Source organism: Palaemon carinicauda, chromosome 3 (genome assembly GCF_036898095.1).
Source record: "Palaemon carinicauda isolate YSFRI2023 chromosome 3, ASM3689809v2, whole genome shotgun sequence".
In the NCBI taxonomy this organism is placed as follows: domain Eukaryota; kingdom Metazoa; phylum Arthropoda; class Malacostraca; order Decapoda; family Palaemonidae; genus Palaemon; species Palaemon carinicauda.
In genome coordinates this window covers 126,653,898-126,675,970 of record NC_090727.1, presented here as the reverse complement: position 1 = coordinate 126,675,970, position 22,073 = coordinate 126,653,898, and the positions used below count along the sequence as shown (strand labels likewise).

The window sequence follows — 22,073 nt, the reverse complement described above, 5'->3', positions numbered from 1 at the left end:
GAGCGTACTCCTATACTGACTCAAGGATAAAGGGTAATGAATAATCATGAAAGTCAACTTAAAAAACAAGTGAAAAAAACTTCCAAGATGAGAAGGATGTCAAAAATAGTTAATTTGGGTCCTGACAGAAGAGTATATTACACAAGTATACTAGATACAAATTGTATACATACATACATACATACATAATATATATATATATATATATATATATATATATATATATATATATATATATATATATATATATATATATATATATATATATATATATATAAAAAAAAAAAAAAAACTTGAAAATCAACTTCAAGCAGACACAAAAAAAAAAATCACCTACTAAAATAAACATTCACACTGCATCACCACACAAACATAAAAGTTCAGAGATATGTATTTGTAGGATTTTTAATTATTTTGAATTTCAATTATAAAAGAAAAGAATGATAATAATGCTTATCTTTCTCTTGTGCCTTTGATAAGGGTAATTTTTCAATAAATAAAGTTAAATATTGCAGAAATAAAAATACAAGCCTACCTAAATTCCGTGTAGACACCCATGAAGCTCCCTCACTTCCCAATCCATCAACTTTGTACTCCTGTTCGCTTCCATCTTCCTTAAGTCTAACAGAGGTAGAAGAAACTTAAAAATGAATATAATCCAATCTTAACAATACCTCTACAAATCCTCTACAAATGTAAAAGAAATCAAAAGATAGAGGAAAAGCTATAACTACAGGAACTACACAAATAATGACTACTGCAATACAATAGCATACAGGGGATTTTGCCATCCAGGTACTTTGGTCCATCTGATACATGGTTGGTGAGAAGCGCATAAAGCTCTATGAAGTTTCTGTTTGAATTTGTTTTTATAATTGTAAAATTTCAGAAATTTTCAACTTACAATAATTTTCCGACAATACCAATGTCTAACAATACGACTCATTCTCCACAGAATATACCAGGTACATACACAGACTATGGAGTGATGATTTAATATTGCAGCAGACTCTTAATAACTAATCTGGCACTACATTAAAAGAAAAATAAGAATTTGTCACTAAAAACTGAAGGGATAAACATTTTATAATCATTAAATGAATTCCCAAGCCTTACTTTTCAGTAAACATACCAGTTTTATGTTTATAATGTTTACATGCTACATATCTTAAATAAAAAAGAACCCTGCCTGTTTTAAGTTAAAACTACTTCCCTGTTCACTATTTCTTCCCTGCACAAGACAACTTTAGTTCAGCTTGTATCACAGATTTCACTCAGTCCCCCTAAGGGAATGCTTGGTCAAATCCTGGAAGTGTAGGAAGAAGCGAAGCAGTTGTGGTAACTGCGGCACTAGTGGTTGGCGTTGTGGTGGTTCTGGCAGCAGGGATCTCACCACTTTCAGCTGAGAGCTGTTCCATGGGCCCAGAGGAATGGTGAACTGAGCTGCCAGAAACACTGGGCGAATCTCCTTTTAAGATAGTAGAAGGAATCATTTCTCCTTGCCCAAACTCTTCACTTTGGATGCCACTGAGAATGGGATGTGTCACCATTGGCTCTCTGGTAAAAATAGTTCCTGGTTCAAGCATTGACTGGCCCTTTTCTTCTTGAGGGAGACGTAACAGTGTTGATTCCAAAAGAACTCTCTGGGACTCCTCTTCTGTTCTATGAGTTGCAGGCTCTAGTAATGGTGAACCAGCAATATTCATGGAACCAGACGGTAAATACATACCTAAAATTTTACTTAAATCAGCACCTCCTGGATCAATTTCTTCCATACTTGGCTGAAGTTCTGGTTCCTCTTTGATACTTTCTTCAAATATCCTAAAGTCTGGCTGGAATGATGCTGATACATACTGAGTATCACCTGAAGGATTTAAAAGACTGGATGTTCCTGAGAGTCCAGATGGTCCTGCCACTGGCTCTGGAAAAATCACCATTGGTATAGACTGACTCCCAGATGCAGGTGGAGACGATGCTACACTAGCAGAGGGAGACATAGCTTGGGTTGCTGATGATGTACCTGGAGTACTGACATCTAATCCCTCTAAACGACTCACATCTGACATACCATGGCTTTTCTTCATATGTCTTACTAAGTGATCCTTTCTTCCAAACTTTTGGGGACATATTGTACAACTGAAGTCTCTTTTTCCTGTGTGAACTACAAGATGTCGTTTCACATCTTTCCGAGTGAAAAAACGTCTGTCGCAGTGATCACATTGAAATTTCTTTTCACTTGGACTCTTAACTGTCCTTGAGCCAACATGAACCTTCAAATGGAAAATTAGGTCTGACTTTGTTTCAAACATTTTCTGGCAGATCTTACACTGCAAATCCCCTTCTTCAGCAGCATGAACAGCACAGTGTTTTCTATAGGACATATAAGAATTATATTCTTTACCACAATCAGGTCTCTCACATTTAAATTGTTTATTGGGATCATGAATCTGAATATGATTCTTCAAGTGATCTTTTCTATGAAAACTACGATTACAGAGAGGACACTGATGCTGACGCTCTGTTGTATGAATAAGCTGATGTCGCACTAGTTTAAATCTTGAGGAAAATGCTTTATGGCAAAAGGTGCATGAAAATGGTCTCTCTCCAGTATGTGAGTATGAATGCTGCTTTAACTTTCCTGGGCTAAGAAATACTTTCTGACAAACTGAACATGAATATACACTTCCTCGGCCACGGGGACTAGATCGAGGACTTCGTCGTTCTGGAGTGGTTACAGGAAATGGTTCAGGGTCTTCTGATTCTGTAGATGATGCAGGTGAACCAAGTTCTTGCTTTACAGAGGACCTTTCCTTTTCTTCTATATGATGCTGAATTTCACTTTTGGGAGGTGTTTTCTTACCTGAAGTTGATGGTGCTAATCCAAGTTGACTTCCACCACCTCTACTAATACTTTTCTTACCTTGTCTCCCACGAACACTCGTAAGAGCTTCCCCTTTTGAACTCTGATGTGCTTTTGAGCAACGGTGATTTGAAAGGCTGGCAGCACTACTAAATACAACCTTACATCCTCGACAACTAAATCTCTGACGAGTACGGAACTGCCATGAAACACCTTCCTCTGAAAATGCAAATATCTTATTAATCTCAAAGGAAAGCAAGGCATGATAACTAAATATGTATGGTAATGTTTTTATCAAAAAGCAAACTTTATCAAAAAACCTTTAGCTACCATGAAAGATGACCAACTTCATGTTGTCTCATGTTACAATAAAATGCCAACTCCGACTTGTAATAGAAAAGAAATTTCAATAATATAAATTTTTCATTTCTATACTCACCTGATCTTCATATTGGTTTGTCTCTCAAAAGCTGATTCAATTAAGATATCACCCAAAAACTAAAATTTTCCCATTTTCTTTCATTCAAGAGCGCCCACCTCTTGCCAACAATAATTCAGTCTTGAAGTTGAAACTAGTGTCATATCCTCTTGACATCATTAGTACATGAACATTAAGTGTTTAAAAATATAAAATTTTATTAACAAAATTTACTTTATTTATATGAACATGTCCTGATGTTTATATTGCTGACTAACACATTCTGATGGAGTTAGGTCCTTTATAAACAAGATTAATCTCTTAGTTGTGTGCTTTGGTACAAAACCTTTATAACCAAGGTTATTCTAAATACCTCTTTTTTTCTAAATATCTACGAGACTCATTAGATCCGTCTATTAATGACATTAAACAAAATCAAACTTTATGAAGCCACTCCCTTCCCGCTACTACAGCACCTAAAGCCGAATAATCTTAAGAAGAGAAAAGGTAATCTTGAAAATGGATTCTTCAAAATAATGTTTAGCAAATATCAATTTGGTAATCCTGAGCTACAACTAAATTTTTTCAAAGAAATACCTAGAAGTTCAGCAATGTAGCTACACCTCAAAGTCATGCACTTTTAACTTACAAGTCTTCTCTGACTTTGGTGCAACTCCTTGCGAGATATTGTGACCTACCTACTAACCAGAAAATATATCGAATTTAGACAAAGGATGATTTGACAACCTAAACACACAAAATAAATTATGAACATTACCCTTAATGTCTGCAGCTTTGGCCAAATAATATTTAACTGCCTTAATCAGACAAAGAAATTGATTATCTGATGCAGTCATAACTAAATTTTCTAAAGGTGATCTAAATAAGATGGCAAATATTATATCTTACTTGTTCTCTAAAGTACCTTACAAAAAAAAGAGCTTGTAGTCCACTAATAGATTTAGCCAATGACAATGTTATAAGAAACAGTTTTAGCCATGAGATCAACTTACTGGACTTATCAGTAGCTTAGGATGTTTTAATAAAAGTCGTTTTTCTTTTAGTCTTATTATTAGATGAATTCAACTAGTCTTGAAGGCACGGGTATTAGTCGGATGAATAAATTCAGTATTCTATTTTGAATTTTAAATTTCCCGACCCTTTCCTTCAGTGTGTGTCAAGAGTATGAACATCTAGGCAGGGTTACAGATATATATTGAATTTTAACAATATTTTTTTTTTTTCATTTCTATATTCACCTAATATGCATATACTGTACATGCCCAACCTCCTCCCTGCTGATGAATGAGGTCAAGAGGATAGAAGATTGGTTTCAACATAAGAGACTGAGTTAAGTTGATTTTAACCGTAAGATGTGAAGTTGGTGGGTAAGAGCCTAGAAAACTGGAAATTTTTAGTTTTTTTGGGTAATGTCCCAGTCAGCTTTGGGGACAAAACAATATGAACATGAAATTATAGTAATAACAAATTTTATCAAAAGTCAATTATTCTCATAAACAATAAGCCTAATAGAGCTTGGCCTACCATCAATGATTTGAAGATAAACACAAAGTAACATTTCTTATATTTGCTTTACTCAACATGTACTTCAATGGCCTGTGCAATAATGACATAACTGTAACATATATTAGAAACCAAATGTACTCACCAGCTAGGATTCTTGTTCCCATCCTCTCAGCATAGTCCTTTGAAAACCATACTTTAAGTTCACATTGTGGTGGTATTTCCTAAAAGTATATGCAGTAATATAAATAACACCACAAAACAATAACTGAAACAAATTTTTTTAGAAAATTTTATTATTCAATTCAAACCCATTAGCTTCATTTGCCCAATCTTGTGGTCCCACTAAAAAAAACTACAATATCTTAAAAACAATTTGTATTTTTCCTAGCTATACAAACCAAAGTCATCTAATTGAGTTACTTCTGGGCAAAGACAGTTACAGTCAGTTGAAGAATAAATGACGACTTCTGCTTCCTTAAATGATAACCATGGTGATTATGATTAAATTAGAGTTGATGCCATTGTGAGTGACTTTGCAGACTAATCCTAGAACCACTGACTCTACCACACATCTGGGAGGTCCAGTTGGGGTTCAGGGAGAGGACTTCCATAGGATGATTTTGTCTTTGTTCCCTGCAATGCTGTCTTGCTTAAATGTTGCCTTAATGTCATCTTATATACTTCATTTGACCACCCGAGTTTCAACGTGCATTAGGGAACTGTCCATATGAGACCTGACAAGGGAGTCAGTGTTCTGGAATACGTATGAAATGACCAGCATATCTCAACCGTCTCTTAGTTAGTGAGGCCTCGATGATAATTGACTTGGCATGTTGTAATATTACTGTATATGGTATCTTATCTCTCCATGTTATTCCAAGAATTTGTTGTAAGCATCTAACATGGAAGGATTTCATAAGTTTTATGTGGCGACAGTATATAGTCCAGGATTTTGCACCATACAGTTGGGTGGAGAGGCATACAGCTGCATAAACTGAGACATTAGTATCTATCTCTAAGTTGTTATCGTATACTCTGGATCGAAAGTGTCCAAAGGATGATGATGCTTGATTGATTTGGGATATTTCTTCATGTATGTTGTGCTTGTTGCAGAGCAACCTACCAAGGTAAGTGAAACTTTCAACTTGTTTGACATTTTCTCCATCAATTTGGAGTGTTAAAGGCTGTTCATTATTATTTTTCTGTGAAATCACTTCTGTTTTAGCAATATTTACTTCAATCCCATTTCTTGATAGATGGAGGAGACTGTTTCAGGACCCACAGGTCTGTGGGCTATGAGAGCACAGTCATTAGCATATTGGCACTCTAGAAGATGTGCTATTGTAGTTTTTGTTTCTGTCCATAGGCACCTTGGGTTAAAATGACTACCATGCAAGCAAAATTGAATTTTTACATTATCATCACGATGCTGAACTAGACGGCTGATAAGGGTGACTACTGTGAGGAAGATGAAACAACACTGAAATTGAAGGGCTCAGATCTGCTGCTGCTAATTTTCACTTGAGCCTTGATATTTTCATGCCGATCCTTCAGGATGTTGATGAATTTGGGTGGAACACCAAATTTGGAGAGAGCATTCCACAAAATTTCACGATTATCAACCAAAGCTTTGGTCAAATCAATGAAAGCAACATAATCACAGCAGTCTTGCTCATGAAATTTTTTTTGTAGTTGTCGGCCGACAAAAATCCTTTCGGGAAGTATGGTCTCTGATATCAGCCTTGTTGGTCTTAAGAGCATAATCCTTGCTAGAATTTTACCAGCAACAGTAAGGAGAGATATGCCTTGATAACTGCCACATATTGAGCCATCTCCTTCCCTTTTGTAGATTGTAATTACATCAGTGTCCCAGAATTCTTTTGGGACATTTGAAACTTTCTAGTCCAGATGGATAACATAAGCTTATGGAGGTGCTGATAGAGTAGCTTTCCCCCTTCTTGAAGTTCCGAGGGCAAACAATCCGGTCCAGGGCTTTTGTTACTTTTCAGGGCTTTGATGTTCTTGCTTATATTCAAGAAGTATTCTTTCAGATGACTGCATTGTTGTTACATTGAGTGCTATTGGTCCATAAATGGATTTTAAGCTCATTGTAGAAACTTTGTTGGTCATTTCTATCTTAAAGGCTGCATTTTGTTGGGTGAGCAAGCCACCAGTTGTTTTTTGTGTTACAAGGTACTCTCTGAGTTTTAGCTCTAAGGCTTTGAAATGTCGTCTTTAGTGAACAGGAGCTCGGGTTTGAGAGACAAGCATTATGAGCTCTGTTTTTCTTTTTGATGAGGTCATGTATGTCTTCCACATTTTCATTAAACCAGTCCCTGCAGCGGTGTATGGAGAATCCCAGTTTCTTCTGCATTGATGTATTAGTACTTTTAAGTTTGACTTTTCATTATCAATACATATGTTGTTGGCAATTGAAGAATTATCGAAGGTCTATCAGCCTAATATAACTGCATCACCCTCCTTGTACTGTATTGGTTGGTATGATGTTGCTTGTGGCTGATAACTTGAGAGGTGGGTGCAGCGAGAATTAATAGTTAAATGACCCATGTTTGTATGGCTAGCAAAAAATACAAATTTTTTTAAAAATTTGTAGTTTGTTCCTACACGAATACAAACTAAGTACTGTAATTTAATTAATGGAGAGTGTTCCTCAGATGGGAGGAAGCCCCCTGAAGAGAAAAGGGCATCTTGCTGGCCCACAACCCAGAATGTCCGTGTCATGACCTGATAAAGGAGCAAAGGACAGTGCATTCTTGCATCCCATGACCCATAGATATGTAGATGAATCACAACCCGATGAGAAGGTTTAATCGTGAAGAAGAGGCATAGGCAATTATATGATTAATAAATTTCCTGAAACAATTGTTCAAAACACTACCCATAACCTGCTGAGGATGGTCTTTATTGGGTAGCAGATGACACCGAGGTGCCTGCTTCGGTTGGCAAGTATGAGACTTAGCTGGAGGAGCAGGAAAACATGATGAAGCTGCTTTCCTGAAGAAGGTAGCTTGGCAATCTTTCTCCCACTTCTCAGCTGATGCAGCAACTTCTGCAAGCAGGAACAAGGTCAGGTGTTGAGTAAACATAAGGCTGGTGCGTCTAGTAGCCATTTCACGCACGAACTTACTCATGACTGCACCCCTATGCTTGAGAATGCAGTTGCCCCCAGAGAAAAACACAATGGCAAAAACAGAACTCCATGACCTTGGCTCCAGAGCGAACAAGGTCTCTGTATTACTTTAAATTAGCCGGATCCAACAGGTTTTCAGAAACAGTGAAAAAGATCAATGATCCTGACCAGTGGTCTAGCCTGGAATACTGACATAAAGTCATCTCTAAGTTGGATAGCTCAGCAGTAGAGAAAGCATCTGATTGTTGAGCTGGACAGGTCAATGGGCAACAGGTTGGGAGGCGCTCCTTACGATATGTAAAATATATGTTGCCGTGAAAGGGCAGGTGGCAACAATTTTGATGATCTCTGCAGCTTTCAGCTAGTTTTGTGAAAATGCATCACTTTGAACCTGTATCAACCTTTCCCGAGCCTAAACCCTTAATTAGGTCTCAAGTGGAGAGCAATAAGAACATGGCAATAAGTGTCTGTTAGATCTATAGTACAGGTACAAGCCCTTCAGTGTAGTAATTGGCAGAATTACACCTGATGGTTGTCATCTTAGTTGAGATGAGAAAGACTTTTGTGTGAGCCTTTCTTCAATACAGTGAATACTGAAAAGTCTGCCTTGGAATTTCAGTAACCTGCATTTTTCAATGATTCCTTTATTCAGTATAGCATTTCTAGTATAAAGGAGTTGAGTACCAACGTTTTGGTCTGATTTAAATGCTGCCTTGGAAGTGGTTACAGATCTACTACCAAACAAAACCATTTGAGGATATACTGCCTCCACCAAGAAAAAGTCCATTCTTGAAAATAATGGAAGACAACCCCCTGACCTGAGGACATCATGAAAGACAATTCCCTAACCTGAGGACATCATGAATGAGGTCCTTTGCCTCTGCAAGGGTGACCACCCAATTTCCTGTTACTATATTCTGAAAAAAAAAAACCTAAATACCAGGAATATGGGGGTATGGGAGTAGGGAAATTTTGCTATATCTGTTATTCTCAAGGCAACTAGTTACAGACTTGAGAGGCTTGGGGTGTATTTGGTGCAGGTCTCTATTTGCTGGCTGTCTCTGGGACTTTCCGGCTCCTACTATAGGTCATAAAAAGGTATGGAACAGAAGAAAAACCATCACACAATTGATTTGTACATGCTTATGCATCCCATTCTTGGGGAGAAAGAATGCGAAAACCTTTATATTCTGTGAACCCCTTAAACTTTTGGATACAAAAAGAGAACTACATTCTTTGGGAAGGATGGAGCCTCTTTTCAACATATCCCCCATCAATTTTAATGCCATCTTGATCATTTGTCCAAGAAGGGTGTTATCTGGCCCAGCACTTTCTTCTCAAACACTAAAACATCAAGCAAACTGGTATAGAAGAAAAGCGCCAGCCTCTGAGACTGCCTCTGCCAGCTTGTACGTCATCAACATAGCTTCTTTAGGGGGTAGGCTGGGGCAGGGGGTATAGTACTAAGGGATAGTTTTAATCTGCCAACAAGTTTTAGGAAATTTAAACACCAGGAGAGAAACCAAAAGCTTGCCTCCCGGTACAGACTGAAGTCTCTTCTGAGGACCCACAGAGAAATGCTACTTCCTCTTCAGGGTTTAAATCATACTCTGACCCAATAGGTATTACTTGGAAGGGGGTTGTGTCCACTATGAACCCTCTACTAAAACCTCTTACTGCTGAATCCAATCTTGTTGAGCAGATGAGATCCAAGAGTTCCTTACCATGTAAATACTCAGCAGAAACTGTGATCTCAGCAAATATTCCACAAACATTATCCTGGGCAGAATGAATACACTGCAAGTAGGAAACGCAGTATACAGGGTTCCTAGTCCTGCTCCATTATCCCCAACAGTCACTAAGCTAGCAACACCATTTTGTGCCACTTAGGGTTAGCCAGATTACTACATTCAACATTACTTTAATAGTATCCCCAAGGAGAGGAGCCTATCTCCCAGTGGCCCCAGGGCCTCAAGCTCTGGTAAGACTAACCCCATCCCCTGAATTGAAGGATAGGGGAAAGAGGCCATTACTAGGTTATATTCTTTTTCTTAATTACAAAGTGGCCAAAATTCATGGCTTGCAAAACTATTGAGTAGAAAAATGTAAAAGCATGTTTAATGAGAGCCTCAACCCTCTTAAAATAGGATGAAAAGAGAAACTTGGGCAAGGCTGAAATATGTAAGGCTATCTTGATTGAAAAACTAAAGGACCCTAAAGGATAACCCCATCCTCTTGCTATCATATAGATAGTCAGCCCTTTGATGAGTCAAAGGTTATGGAAAGGGCCCATAACCAAGTAAAACTATTTTCCTTAATTACATAGTACTGTAGTCAAACCTGTGGCTTAAAAATCCAATATGTAGGAAAAGAAAACGAGGTTATTTCGAGTAATCCTTTCCTACCTCCCAATCTCTAAATCAACCTAATATGGAAATAAGGATTCAGTCACTGGGGAAAAGAGCAACATGTTAGCATCTCCCATCTTTCTAACAAATCCGGGGGAAGGGAGAGTAAATCTCCACTCCACAAATATTTGTATACAATAATACCTCTCGATATGAAAGTTTCTGTATACAAAAAATTCGTGATAAAAAAAAGAAAAAAAAAAAAAACGGATTTTGAGCGAAGCGAAAAATCTATTTTTGGGTGAGATAGCCATGGCGTCCTGATGGAAGGTTCCTGTTTGGTAGCTTCCTTGGGTATAAGACTACTAAGATATTCCCAGAGAATTTAACCACAGGTTATCACAGAATTCTAACTTCTGGAGCGAGTATCTCAAAGGTTTCCCTTTAAGACATCGTAATACAACAGGGGACACGCATGTCTGGTCGTGCCACATAGCTATCTCCACCCCGAACAGAGTTAACGCTTCGGTGTGTAAGGGCTGAGAATAGCTGGGAGCCGTTCCACAGCTAATCTCACTCGTGGCTACTACTGATACTCGAGACGTAAACAAACGGACGCCATTGCTCTAATGACGTCACGTGCGTCTTTATCCTGGCGCCAGTTGCTGCCCATCACCATGATACAATTGTGTAGGGTGGGAACAAACTGAACGAAGTAGTAGGGAGGGTCCATCAGGACGCCATGGCTATCTCACCCAAAAATAGATTTTTCGCTTCGCTCAAAATCCGTTTTTTGGGCTCAAGCCATGGCGTCCTGATGGAAGAGTACCAGAGAATCAATGTATCGTGGTAGATTTTCCCCCAGAGTTAAGTGCCTAGGCATTGACAAAATAGCAAAGTAATCTTAGGTAAGAACCATAGGAACGAAGTATCCTGCCCCCCATTGGTAGGAAGTTCCCATGGGCTATGCCGACGTCAAAGTGGTATTGAAGGGCTATTCATCTTGACAGAAGAGCTTTTAAGAGCTTAGAGATGAAGCAGAATGTTTGATATTTGTATAGGAACATTCTGAAGTAGGCCAGTGGTGGTTGGGCACTGTGTGTAGGGTTCATCTCCTGATTATCAGAAGTAAGTATTCGTGAAGGAACCTTACTGAGACAAGGTGAATATAATTTAGGAATAGACATCTTAAATTCTTCATGACCATAAGAAAGGAGGAATAAATAAAACTATGACAGTATGTATTTCATAGTAAGTAGGAGCTGAAAGAGACGCACAAGTAATAAAATAGAAATTTTATTTCACAATGCAGAAATTAAATAATTTACAGCAAAAAGTAAAGTTCATTTACAGTAATAATAATGTACATAGAAATAAAGGCTTGCTCTTGAATCTGAAAGGGAATTTCAGGATTAGTAGGTACTCGTTCTCGAGGAACGCAAGTCTTTAAATAACACATCATGCTCAAGGCATGCGGCACTTGTGTGACACTATGACATTTCACCTGGGATAAGAACAGTTATAAAAGCACTAAGTGTTTTTAGACATCACTATGAATCACTCGAGGGTCAACATAGGCACCCGAAGAGTTAGAGTCCCAAGTAACTCACTGTTCTACGCAGAGTTAGGTGCAGGTTTCATAACACTACCTGCGGCTACCACAAAATGTTTGATTTCGTGCACTTGTTTCGCATAATGTTTAAAGAAAACTCGCGAGGACTTCCAGCCCGTAAAGTTCTTAAGGCTCTCGAAGTCCATGCTCTGAAAGAAGTTCAGAGAAGATGCCACTTTTCTAGGATCATGACCAGCGGGTGTACTGTTCGGATCCGCTCTGCGAATGAAGTAGGTGATTTTCGCTCTTAATTGTTTCAGTGACAGGTCGCTGCCCGATGTTTCTCCTTTGAAGAGTTGGCCTCCACCAAAGTTTGAAGTTCTGCGAAGATAGACCTTGAGACTCTCTACTGGACATAGAGAGACATCCTCCTTCAGGGGGCATATTCTCCAAGGGCCCCATCTTTTGGTGGGTAATTCATTTTTGGCGAGAAACGTCGGATCGGGGGAGAGGGTCACTTCTCCTGAATCAGCAAACAGGATGTGTCCCTCTTCTCTTGATAATGCCACTATTTCGCTGACTCGAGCTCCCGAGGCGAGAGCAAATAAAAATATAACTTTCTGAGTCAGATCCTTGAGGGGGCATGAATCATTGTCCAAGTTGGAGGCGAAATGGAGCACCTTGTCTAGTGACCAGGAGATCGGTTTCGGAGGGGGTGCTGGGCGTAGGCGAGCACATGCTTTCGGCAGTTTGTTAAAGATGTCGTTGGACAGATCAATTTGGAAAGCATATAGAATTGGTCTAGTCAAAGCCGATTTGCAAGTTGAAATCGTATTGGCTGCTAATCCTTGTCCATGAAGGTGAATGAAGAAGGACATACAGAAATCAATGGTGATTTCTTTAGGATTTTTTGCTTTAACAAAGGAGACCCATTTCCTCCAGGATGATTCGTATTGCCGTCTCGTGGATTCGGTCTTGTATTCCTCTAGGAAGTCTAGACTTTTCTTCGAGATCCCAAACCTCTTCTTTGCGGCAAGGGAGAGAAAATCATGAGATGAAGGTCCTTGATTTTCGATGATGAAGCGAAGACAGTCGACTTCTGTACTTGTTGAGAGAGAACTGGGCCCGGGAGAGGGATCAGCTTGGGCTGCAGCTCCAGGACCAGGGGGTACCAGTTGCTCCGGGGCCACTTGGGAGCCACTAGGGCCGCTGTCCCTTTGAAGGTTCTCAGTTTGGAGAGGACTTTCAACAGAAGGTTGGTGGGAGGGAACAGGTATATCTTCGACCATCTGTTCCAGTCCAGTGACATGGCGTCCACCGCTTCTGCTTTGGGGTCCTCGTACGGGGCTACGTACAGAGGAAGTTGATTGTTGTCGCTCGTTGCAAAGAGATCTATCTGAAGTTCTGGGACTTGATGGGAGATGAAGGAGAATGATCTTGCGTCTAGAGACCATTCCGACTCTATCGGGTTTGTCCGAGATAGAGCATCCGCTGTCACGTTGCGGAATCCTTGTAGGTGAACTGCAGACAGGTGCCACTTCTTCTTCTCCGCCAGACGGAAGATTGGGAGAAGCACCTGATTTATCTGGGGCGATCTTGAGCCCTGGCGATTGAGACAACGAACTACCACCGAGTTGTCTAGGGTTAGACGGATGTGGATCGAGGGCGGCGGGGATAGCTTCTTCAGAGTAAGAAGGACCGCCATGGCCTCCAAGATGTTTATGTGGAACGTCTTGAATAGTGGAGACCAGGTCCCTTGAGCTTGATTCAGGTGGGAGTGACCTCCCCAGCCCTCCAGTGAGGCATCCGTGTGGATGTTGAGTGATGGAGGAGGGTGTTGGAGAGGAATGGACCTTTTCAGGGCCATTGCTTCCGACCACGGCTTTAGGAGGCGTCGAAGTCTGTTTGGAAGCCGTCTCTTGAGGTCTCTTCGAGCGATGGATGCCGATCGTCTCCAGACTCCCGCGGCATCCTTTAGCTGTGCACGAAGCACTGGGTTTGTCACTGAGGCGAATTGTAGAGAGCCTAGAACTCGTTCCTGCTGTCGTCTTGAAATGCGTTTGGATTTCAGTAGTCGCTTGACAGACCCTGCTATTTCCTTCCTTTTCTTCTGGGGGATGGAAAGGCGGTGTGACTGAAGATTCCAGTGGATTCCCAACCACTGAAACTTCTGAGCCGGAGAGAGGCGAGATTTCTTCTCGTTGATCTTGAATCCCAGGTGTTCTAGGTACTGGGTAACTTCGTCGCAAGACTTTGTACACTCTTCGGGCGAGGGAGCCCAGACTAGCCAGTCGTCGAGGTAGGCCATCACCTGGACGTTTCTTAGGCGGAGCTGTTGTACTATGGCATCCGCCAGCTTTGTGAAGATCCGAGGGGCCACATTGAGGCCGAATGGCATGGCCCGGAAGGCGTAGCTTTTCCTTTGGAGTCGAAATCCTAGGTAGGAGGAAGCGTGATGGTTCATTGGAATGTGCCAATAGGCATCCGCCAGGTCTATAGAGACCGTGTAGGAACCTTGAGGCAGAAGGGTCCTTATTTGTTGAAGCGTCAGCATCTTGAATTTGTTGTTCTCTATGAACTTGTTGAGGGGGGATAAGTCCAGAATGACTCTGAGCTTGTCTGAGTCCTTCTTGGGAACGCAAAACAGTCTCCCTTGGAACCTGGTGGACTTTACCTTCCTTATCACCTTCTTGTTCAAGAGGTCTAGAACATATTCTTCCAGAATGGGGGTTGATGGTTGAAAGAACCGCTGGAAGATTGGGGGTGGTTGCACCCAACTCCAGCCTAGACCGTTCTTGATGATGCTGTGTGCCCAAGGATCGAAGGTCCAACGATCCTGGAATTGGCGGAGTCTTCCTCCCACCGGAAGCACTTCATTGCTTCTGGTGTCCCGAGGACTTGTTGCCTCGGCCGCTAGCTCCCTTTCCTCCTCTACCTCTGGAGGGACGACGAGAGGCGTCTCTGCTTGCACCCCTGGACGAGCCTCTACCTCTGGCATGAAAGGTAGTGGATGGCTGCTCAAAGGCAGGGGTGAAGACCGGTGACTGTGACAACACCGGTTGGGGGACCAATTGAAAGGTCTGTTGTGGTTGGGCAACCACTTGGGAGGTAGCGGGTCCCGGAAACTGACGTCGTTGTTGACGTTGCTGGGGTTTCGGCTTCTGAGGTTTCCTCTTAGGCTGAGGTCCATCGTCCTGAGAGGTTTTCCTTTTTCTGGACATGCCCCACTTGTGGAGAAGGTTCCTATTCTCCGTGGCGGCTCTGTCAGTTATTTCCTTGACAAGGTCGGAAGGAAACAGGTGCTTTCCCCAGATGTTGGAGGAAATCAGCCTCCGGGGTTCGTGTTTCACGGTGGCACCGACAAACACGAATTCACGACAGGCTCTACGAGCCTTTATGAAATGGTACAAGTCCTTCATTACCGTGAGTAAGTGGGATTTGGCCAGTACCATGTAGTGATCAGGTACTGCTGTGTCACAGGCCATTACTTCAAGTTGGACTTGATGAGAAAGCGAAGCTGCAAGCCTCTCCTTCGTGTCTTGTTCCCGGCGAAGGAGGTGATCGTTGAGCTTAGGGAGGTCTTCATTAAACTGACGTCCGGCGACGTCAGGATCGAGCCTACCCACGACGAAAGTATGTTGGACATCTTTCCATTGCCTAGTGTCAGGGGGTGTCACGATGGAGAAGGGTCTGCACTCCTCCAGTGCAGGGCAGGGTTTCCCTTCTTCCGCCGCTTTAAGGCATGCAGCTAAGGCCTTTTCCAAAAATGGAAGAATCGCAGTGTCAGGTGCGACATAGGTAGGATGCTTCTTGCTCAAGGCAGGAAGCTTAGAGCAGGTAAAGCCCCTGCTCTTAAATGCGGAGGCTAGCATAGCCTGGGCCTTTGCGAGATCGAACACTATCTCTTCTTTAGGTTCGGTCTCCTCCTTCGAGGCAGGTTCGGAACGAAGTCGGACGTAACAGTCCGGGTAGGCCTCGAAGCTTGGGAAGAACTCCACATCTTCCAACGGGACCGTGCCGATCTTGTCACTAACAAAGATCCTGCCGGTCGCAATAACCATATGCTCTGCATACCTCCACGGGTTGGCATGAGAGCAAGCTGGGAGATCCTTGACCGAGATCTTCTTCGTGTCTCTGGATCCAATCATAGACCTGATGGACTCCTGGTTCTCCTTCAGTCTGTCGTCCATGACAGCTCTAATCAGTCGGATCAGTTCTTGGGTGGAAGAGGAAGGATCCGGGGTCGAGGAGGTAGACGGAAGGGACAATTCCGTCGGTGTAGGAGTAGGCGGAGGGATGGACGAGGGAGTAGCTCCAATCTCCGACTCGGTGTATTCCACCTTGTCTTCGTCCTCTTCGGCTCCTTGAGCCATAAGCGTCTTCTCCGTGTCTTCCGAGACGTCAGAGATCCGTTCATCATCCTCGGAATCCAAACGACACTCGTGCATGGACTGAGCCATGACCACATCAGGTTCCACTGAAATTTGGACAGTGGGGATTGCTTCCTTTGGAACCACTGAGTCAGGGGAGGCCTTAGGGAACAACAGGGACCTCAGTTCTTCGGTGGCCAGGTACGGTCCAGTAGCATTTCTCTGAAAACCACGCACCCACTTGCGCAGTTTCTCACGAGCAATGTCTCTAACCTCCGCTGAGGGAGGGTTATGGAAGGCCTCAACTAGGTAGGCCTGGCAGACCGTACATTCCAGTGGATTCCAGAACTTCCAATCCCCTTTCTTGTCTGAGCAAGGGGCGTGAGTCCTGCACGCCGTATGTCCGTAAAACTGCGAGCGTTTCACAGCACAGTAGGCGAAATCGCACTTCATCTGCTCCTCCTGTGGAAGAAAGAGAAAATGAGTATGGGGGAGCCATAGGAATGGCTCTTAAATTAAGTTAATATTAATCATTAATTTTAACTTAAGGAAGGTGTGATGCATAGAGGATGAAACAGTAAAGGAGACACGCTCCATGCATCTCGCCCGGCTGGTTACCATAGGCTTGGTCCTGGGATAATCCAAATGACCGAGATCATTGGATATAGTTTCCTAGGATTCCCATTATATTGGAACTCCATGGAAAGCCAAGGATAAGGTTGGGATCGAATTCATTCGGTTCCCAGATAAGAGCCAGAAGGCCTCATTAAGGGTAACTGCTTCTGGCAACCAGCCGCGCTAAGATGCACATAGCATGCTGGAAATAGAAGAATGCAAAGAGACAGCATGATCACTAATAGAGCAGTACTAGGTACTGATCTTAGAAGCAAAGCAGCTTATCTATTTGCAAGGTAGGGCTATCTAGTCTTATGATAGCTACAGAGAGGGGGTGCAAGTATTCTTGACGCCTCCGGGGCATCCGGCAAGCCGCCGGCACGCCGGAGCTCGCTCCAGCATAGATTCTGGCATTAGAACAGACAATTTTCAAAGTCAGTTAGATACCAGGATGGCGGCCGCCGGCACAACGGCGGCACGCCGGCAGGGAGCGGCGGCTCCGGCAGCCGGAGGATGCCGGATTGGTGACTGGGGTAAGGATGGTACAGGTAGTATCGGGTTGCCGGCAGTATATGCCGGCACTCCGGAGATCGACCGGCAAGCGGACGAATAGATAGGAGTAGGAGAGCCGCCGGTAGTAGCCGGCGGCAGCCGGCAGTCCCTCGGAACACGGGGGGCTGGGGGCAAGGGTAGGGAAGTCACCAAGAGGGAGGCAGGTATTGCCGGCAGTAGAGGCGGCAAGAGACCGGCACCCGGATAGATAGAGAGACAGGGGGAGGGAGGAAGGGATGTAGGAAGTACCGTCAGGGTTCCAGACATCCCTCCCCCTCCCTGAGGGGGTGTACCCATGATAGAGACAGGCTCTAGCATCCATAAGCAGGGGTCACTAGGGACCGGGAGCAGGTAGCCCAAGGGAGGACTAGGGAACACCCAAGAGGGGGGGGGGGGAGACTCCCCTATGCAGAGCTACACTAGTAACTAACCTTATAGGACACTATGAAGGTATATGTACCAGAGCGGACAGCACAGGGAAGCTCGGGTAGCCCTACTCTTCCACCCTAAGGAGGATTTGTAGGACAGGGGACAGATGAGTATAAACTAACCTAAGCATAGGCTAGGCTATACAAGAGATAGGTGGGGAGGGAGAAGAGAGGGGTCTTCCCAGGAAGGGTTTCTGTACCAGAGCGGCCACAAAGGGAAGGGAGGACACTCCCTAACCTAAGAATAGGCTGATCGGCTAAAACGGTGCAAGAGTACAGTTTCAGCATGGAACAGAGAAACCTTCCTAACCCGGCCTAGATCAGGGCTAAAAGTCCTGAACCAGGCAAGGAAGAAGACGTATCGCTATCGCAGGAAAGTCGTAGACTATCCTAGCCATAGAGGTAGGCTAGCCTAACCTCACTCTCAGACGCAATCCTAAAGGGGGTTCATTCCTTTAGGGAGGACTGAGAGGCGATAAAATACTCTATTAGACCATAAATCCCTTTACTCAGAAAAGGGATCAAGGCTAAATAGAGGGAGTGCCAAGGCAGGGGATGAAGGAAGCATATAGGGGTCCTAAGGTTAGGTTAGGCTAGAAAGAATCACTGACTAGCCTATCCCCTATATGGTCCCTGAAGGCGAAAACATTTGCATCACTAGTCAAAAGTATTGTAAAATAATAATGCCACTATCTTCATAACTTAGTCTAGGATCACTGATAAATCATGCATGAACACTTGTATATAGGCTCCTGGCCTGGGGGCTATAGTAGCCGACTGGTATGAGGTCAATCGATGACCGATAAAAAGCGTCTAAACACGATATAAAAGTTCCTAGCTATGAAGACTAAATAAACTAATGTATTCGATTAGTATATAAAGCCGGAAGCGTTGTTGTGGCTAACTAAATAAGACATGCAAAACAACAACGACGCCATAAAATGGCGGGTCCGGTAGAGGCACAGCTCTGCCACAAAACATCAATTATTTCGCGAAATAATATTTACTTTACGGCCAGAGCTTAATTAAACAATACTGGAACCTTGTACTCAACTTTCCAGAAGAAGGCGAGGCTGAAGGTAACGACATAGCGAAGATGCAAAACGATAAAGTTCACACAAGGGAAAATCCGTCTCAGTAGGGCAGCTACTAAACAAAGGATAAAGACGCGCGTGACGTCATTAGAGCAATGGCGTCCGTTTGTTTACGTCTCGAGTATCAGTAGTAGCCACGAGTGAGATTAGCTGTGGAACGGCTCCCAGCTATTCTCAGCCCTTACACACCGAAGCGTTAACTCTGTTCGGGGTGGAGATAGCTATGTGGCACGACCAGACATGCGTGTCCCCTGTTGTATTACGATGTCTTAAAGGGAAACCTTTGAGATACTCGCTCCAGAAGTTAGAATTCTGTGATAACCTGTGGTTAAATTCTCTGGGAATATCTTAGTAGTCTTATACCCAAGGAAGCTACCAAACAGGAACCTTCCATCAGGACGCCATGGCTTGAGCCCAAAAAAGATATTTTTTCACCTCGTAGTACGTAAAACCCCTTATGATACGAAATAAAATTCCCCCAGCTGCCGAGAAATGATCTTAAAATTTGCACACTGCTAAACTGTAAACTTGCCACCAACGTCCTGCTCTCCCATTGGTTATTTTCCTACCTTGATTCTAGTTACTGCTGTAAGATCCTGCTCTCCTACTGGTCAGCATCTTTCTCATCATGCATCTACGTATCAGCGTTCCTCGACCATTTCGTTTCGGCAACGCTATCATTCACATTGAATTCGTGTTGGTGATTTCGCTTTCATACTTATTGTTATCTTGTTGTTATTTAACTTGTAATTCCATACCCATGGGTTCCAAGAATGTTGCTGATGTTCAAGGAAAGAAGAGGATGCTTTCTATGGAGACAAAACTTGAGATAATCAAGAAATATAAGGATGGCATGCGGTCGAGTGTGATAACTAAGGAATGTGATCAAAATCCGTCGACCATAGGCACCATCCTTAAGCAGAAGGAAGCCATCAAAGTAGTAACACCTTCTAAAAGCATTATTGTCTTTTCAAGTAAGAGAAGCCACGTCCATGATGAGATGAAGAGACTTCTCTGGATTACAGACAAGGAAATCACTGGAGACACAATCACCCAGACGATAATCTGCCACAAAGCCAGCATTTCGGTGGTCTCGCAAGTGCTCAGGCCAAAGACAACGCTAAAGGGACATCACAGCAGGCACTCCCGGAGTTCAAGGCTTCATGCGGGTGGTTTGAAAAATTCAAAAGACGGATTGGCATTCATTCAGTGGTGCGACATAGGGAGGTTGCCAGCTCGGAGATGAAAGTGGCTGAGGCCTTTGTTAAGACGTTCAACGAGTTAACTCTCCACCAAGGCTACAGTTCCGAGTATGTCTTAACGAGTTAACTCTCCACCAAGGCTACAGTTCCGAGTATGTCTTCAACGACGAAACTGGCCTTTTCTGAAAAAAAAAAAAAACGCCTCGTCGGACCTACGTCATAACAAAAGAGAAGCTCCCCGGCATAAGCCTATGAAGGACTAGGCTTACCCTTGCACTCTGTGCAAATGTCAGTGGGGATTGTAAGTCAAGCCCCTAATGGTGTATCATTCAGAGACTCCTTGAGCCTTCAAGTGCCACTAAGTGCTCAAGAAGAAGATTCTGATGATGTGGAGGGCTAATGCTAAACCCTGGGTACCGAGACTATACTTCGTCGAGTGGGTAAACCTCTGTTCGTCCGACTGTACAAAAAATATTTAGATAAGAAGCATCTCCCTCTGAAATGTCTGGTGGTGTTGGATAATGCCCCAGATCACCCTCCTTACCTCGAGAAAGATATCGTTCTAGAATATGGCTTTATCAAGGTTCTCTACCTCCCACCTAACATCACCCCTCTCCTCCAGCCCATGGACCAGGAAGTGATTTCGAACTTCAAGAATCTCTATACGAAACATATCTTCAGATGTTTCGAAATCACCGATAGCACAAACCTCACCCTGCGTGAATTTTGAAAGGAGCATTTCGATATTTCGATCAAACTTGGCAAGAGGTTTCGAGGCACACCTTGAACTCTTCATGCAGGAAGCTGTGGCCTGATGCCGTCTCCGCACAAGGCTTTGAGGGATTTAACGTACGCCTAGCTGAAGCCGAAACAATTGATGATCCTTAACCTGTTCTGCAACCAGAGGTTGAGGAAATGTTTCACTTGGGAGGTCAATGGGGCTGGTCGTCAATGAGGACAACATTAACAAGCTTCTTGAGGAGCACCAAGAGGAGCTTATGACAGATGACCTGAAGGAGTTGGAGGCCAAGCAAGTAAACATTGTTCAGGAATACAGTAGTTCTCTAGTGGCAAGGAGGAAGAGGAGGACACAGCTATGACTACAACAATGGCAGAAATTGAGATGCTATATCATTATCATTAAATGGCAGAGTTCAGAGAAAAGAAACACACCGAAAAGGTTCTCAGAGGTACAGTAGTGTTGTTGCTCAGTGTAATGACAATAGTGTGAGTCATTTCAGGAACATTTTAAAACGCAGGCAGAAACAAGCTTCCTGGGATCGTTATTTTTTAAAGAGGCTTTTAGTATGACAAAGTGAAGGTCAAAGTTATCCCGGGGGGATGGGGGGGTGGGAAGAAATGGATGAAATTTAGAAAACGGATTTTGAGCAAAGCGAAAAATCTATTTTTGGGTGAGATAGCCATGTCGTCCTGATGGAAGGTTCCTTTCGGTAGCTTTCTAAGGGATATTTGCTACAGTGATACTCTCAGAGAATTAACCGTAGGTCTCGAGAATTCTTACTCCTGGCGTGAGTATCCATAATAGAAATTTAAGGATACAGTATCGCATAATATCAGGGGACGTATTTTTAGATACGACACATAGCAATCTTCACCCTGAATAGATTCAACTGTGATGGGGAAGAGTGGCGAAAGAAGGGGGTGCCGATCTAGGTACCCGGTGGACCTCCTATCCTCACTACTTCCGGCCGCCATTCCTTTACTTGTGTTTAAGAGCCGCAGATAGAGTAGTTTCGGGTAGGGTCATTTTAAGAAAGAAGGGTGGGTCCATCAGGACGACATGGCTATCTCACCCAAAAATAGATTTTTCGCTTTGCTCAAAATCCGTTTTTTGGGCTCGGCCATGTCTTCCTGATGGAACCTTACCAGAGAATTAACTTGAAAGTACTATATCTGTGGGTTTGTGTAAGTGCCTTCTACCTTGAATGCGGTCCT

The 22,073-nt window shown here is 43.0% G+C and overlaps 1 protein-coding gene across 4 annotated transcripts in view; it reads right to left on the bottom strand.

Annotated features, from left to right (window-relative positions):
- Positions 1 to 271: 271 nt before the first annotated feature.
- Positions 272 to 22,073, bottom strand: part of LOC137638480 (zinc finger protein PLAG1-like) — a 173,047-nt gene continuing 151,245 nt past the window's right edge. For 3 of the 4 annotated variants that reach the window (XM_068370568.1, XM_068370567.1, XM_068370569.1), the window contains 2 exons: positions 4,948 to 5,026; positions 276 to 3,079 (listed from right to left, as the gene is read on the bottom strand). In XM_068370568.1, coding sequence (XP_068226669.1) covers positions 1,284 to 3,079; positions 4,948 to 5,026 — 1,875 coding nt within the window. In that variant the 3' untranslated portion in view covers positions 276 to 1,283. Of the gene's footprint in view, positions 3,080 to 4,947; positions 5,027 to 22,073 lie in introns of all 4 variants that reach the window. The other variant, XM_068370570.1, reaches the window with a different exon arrangement.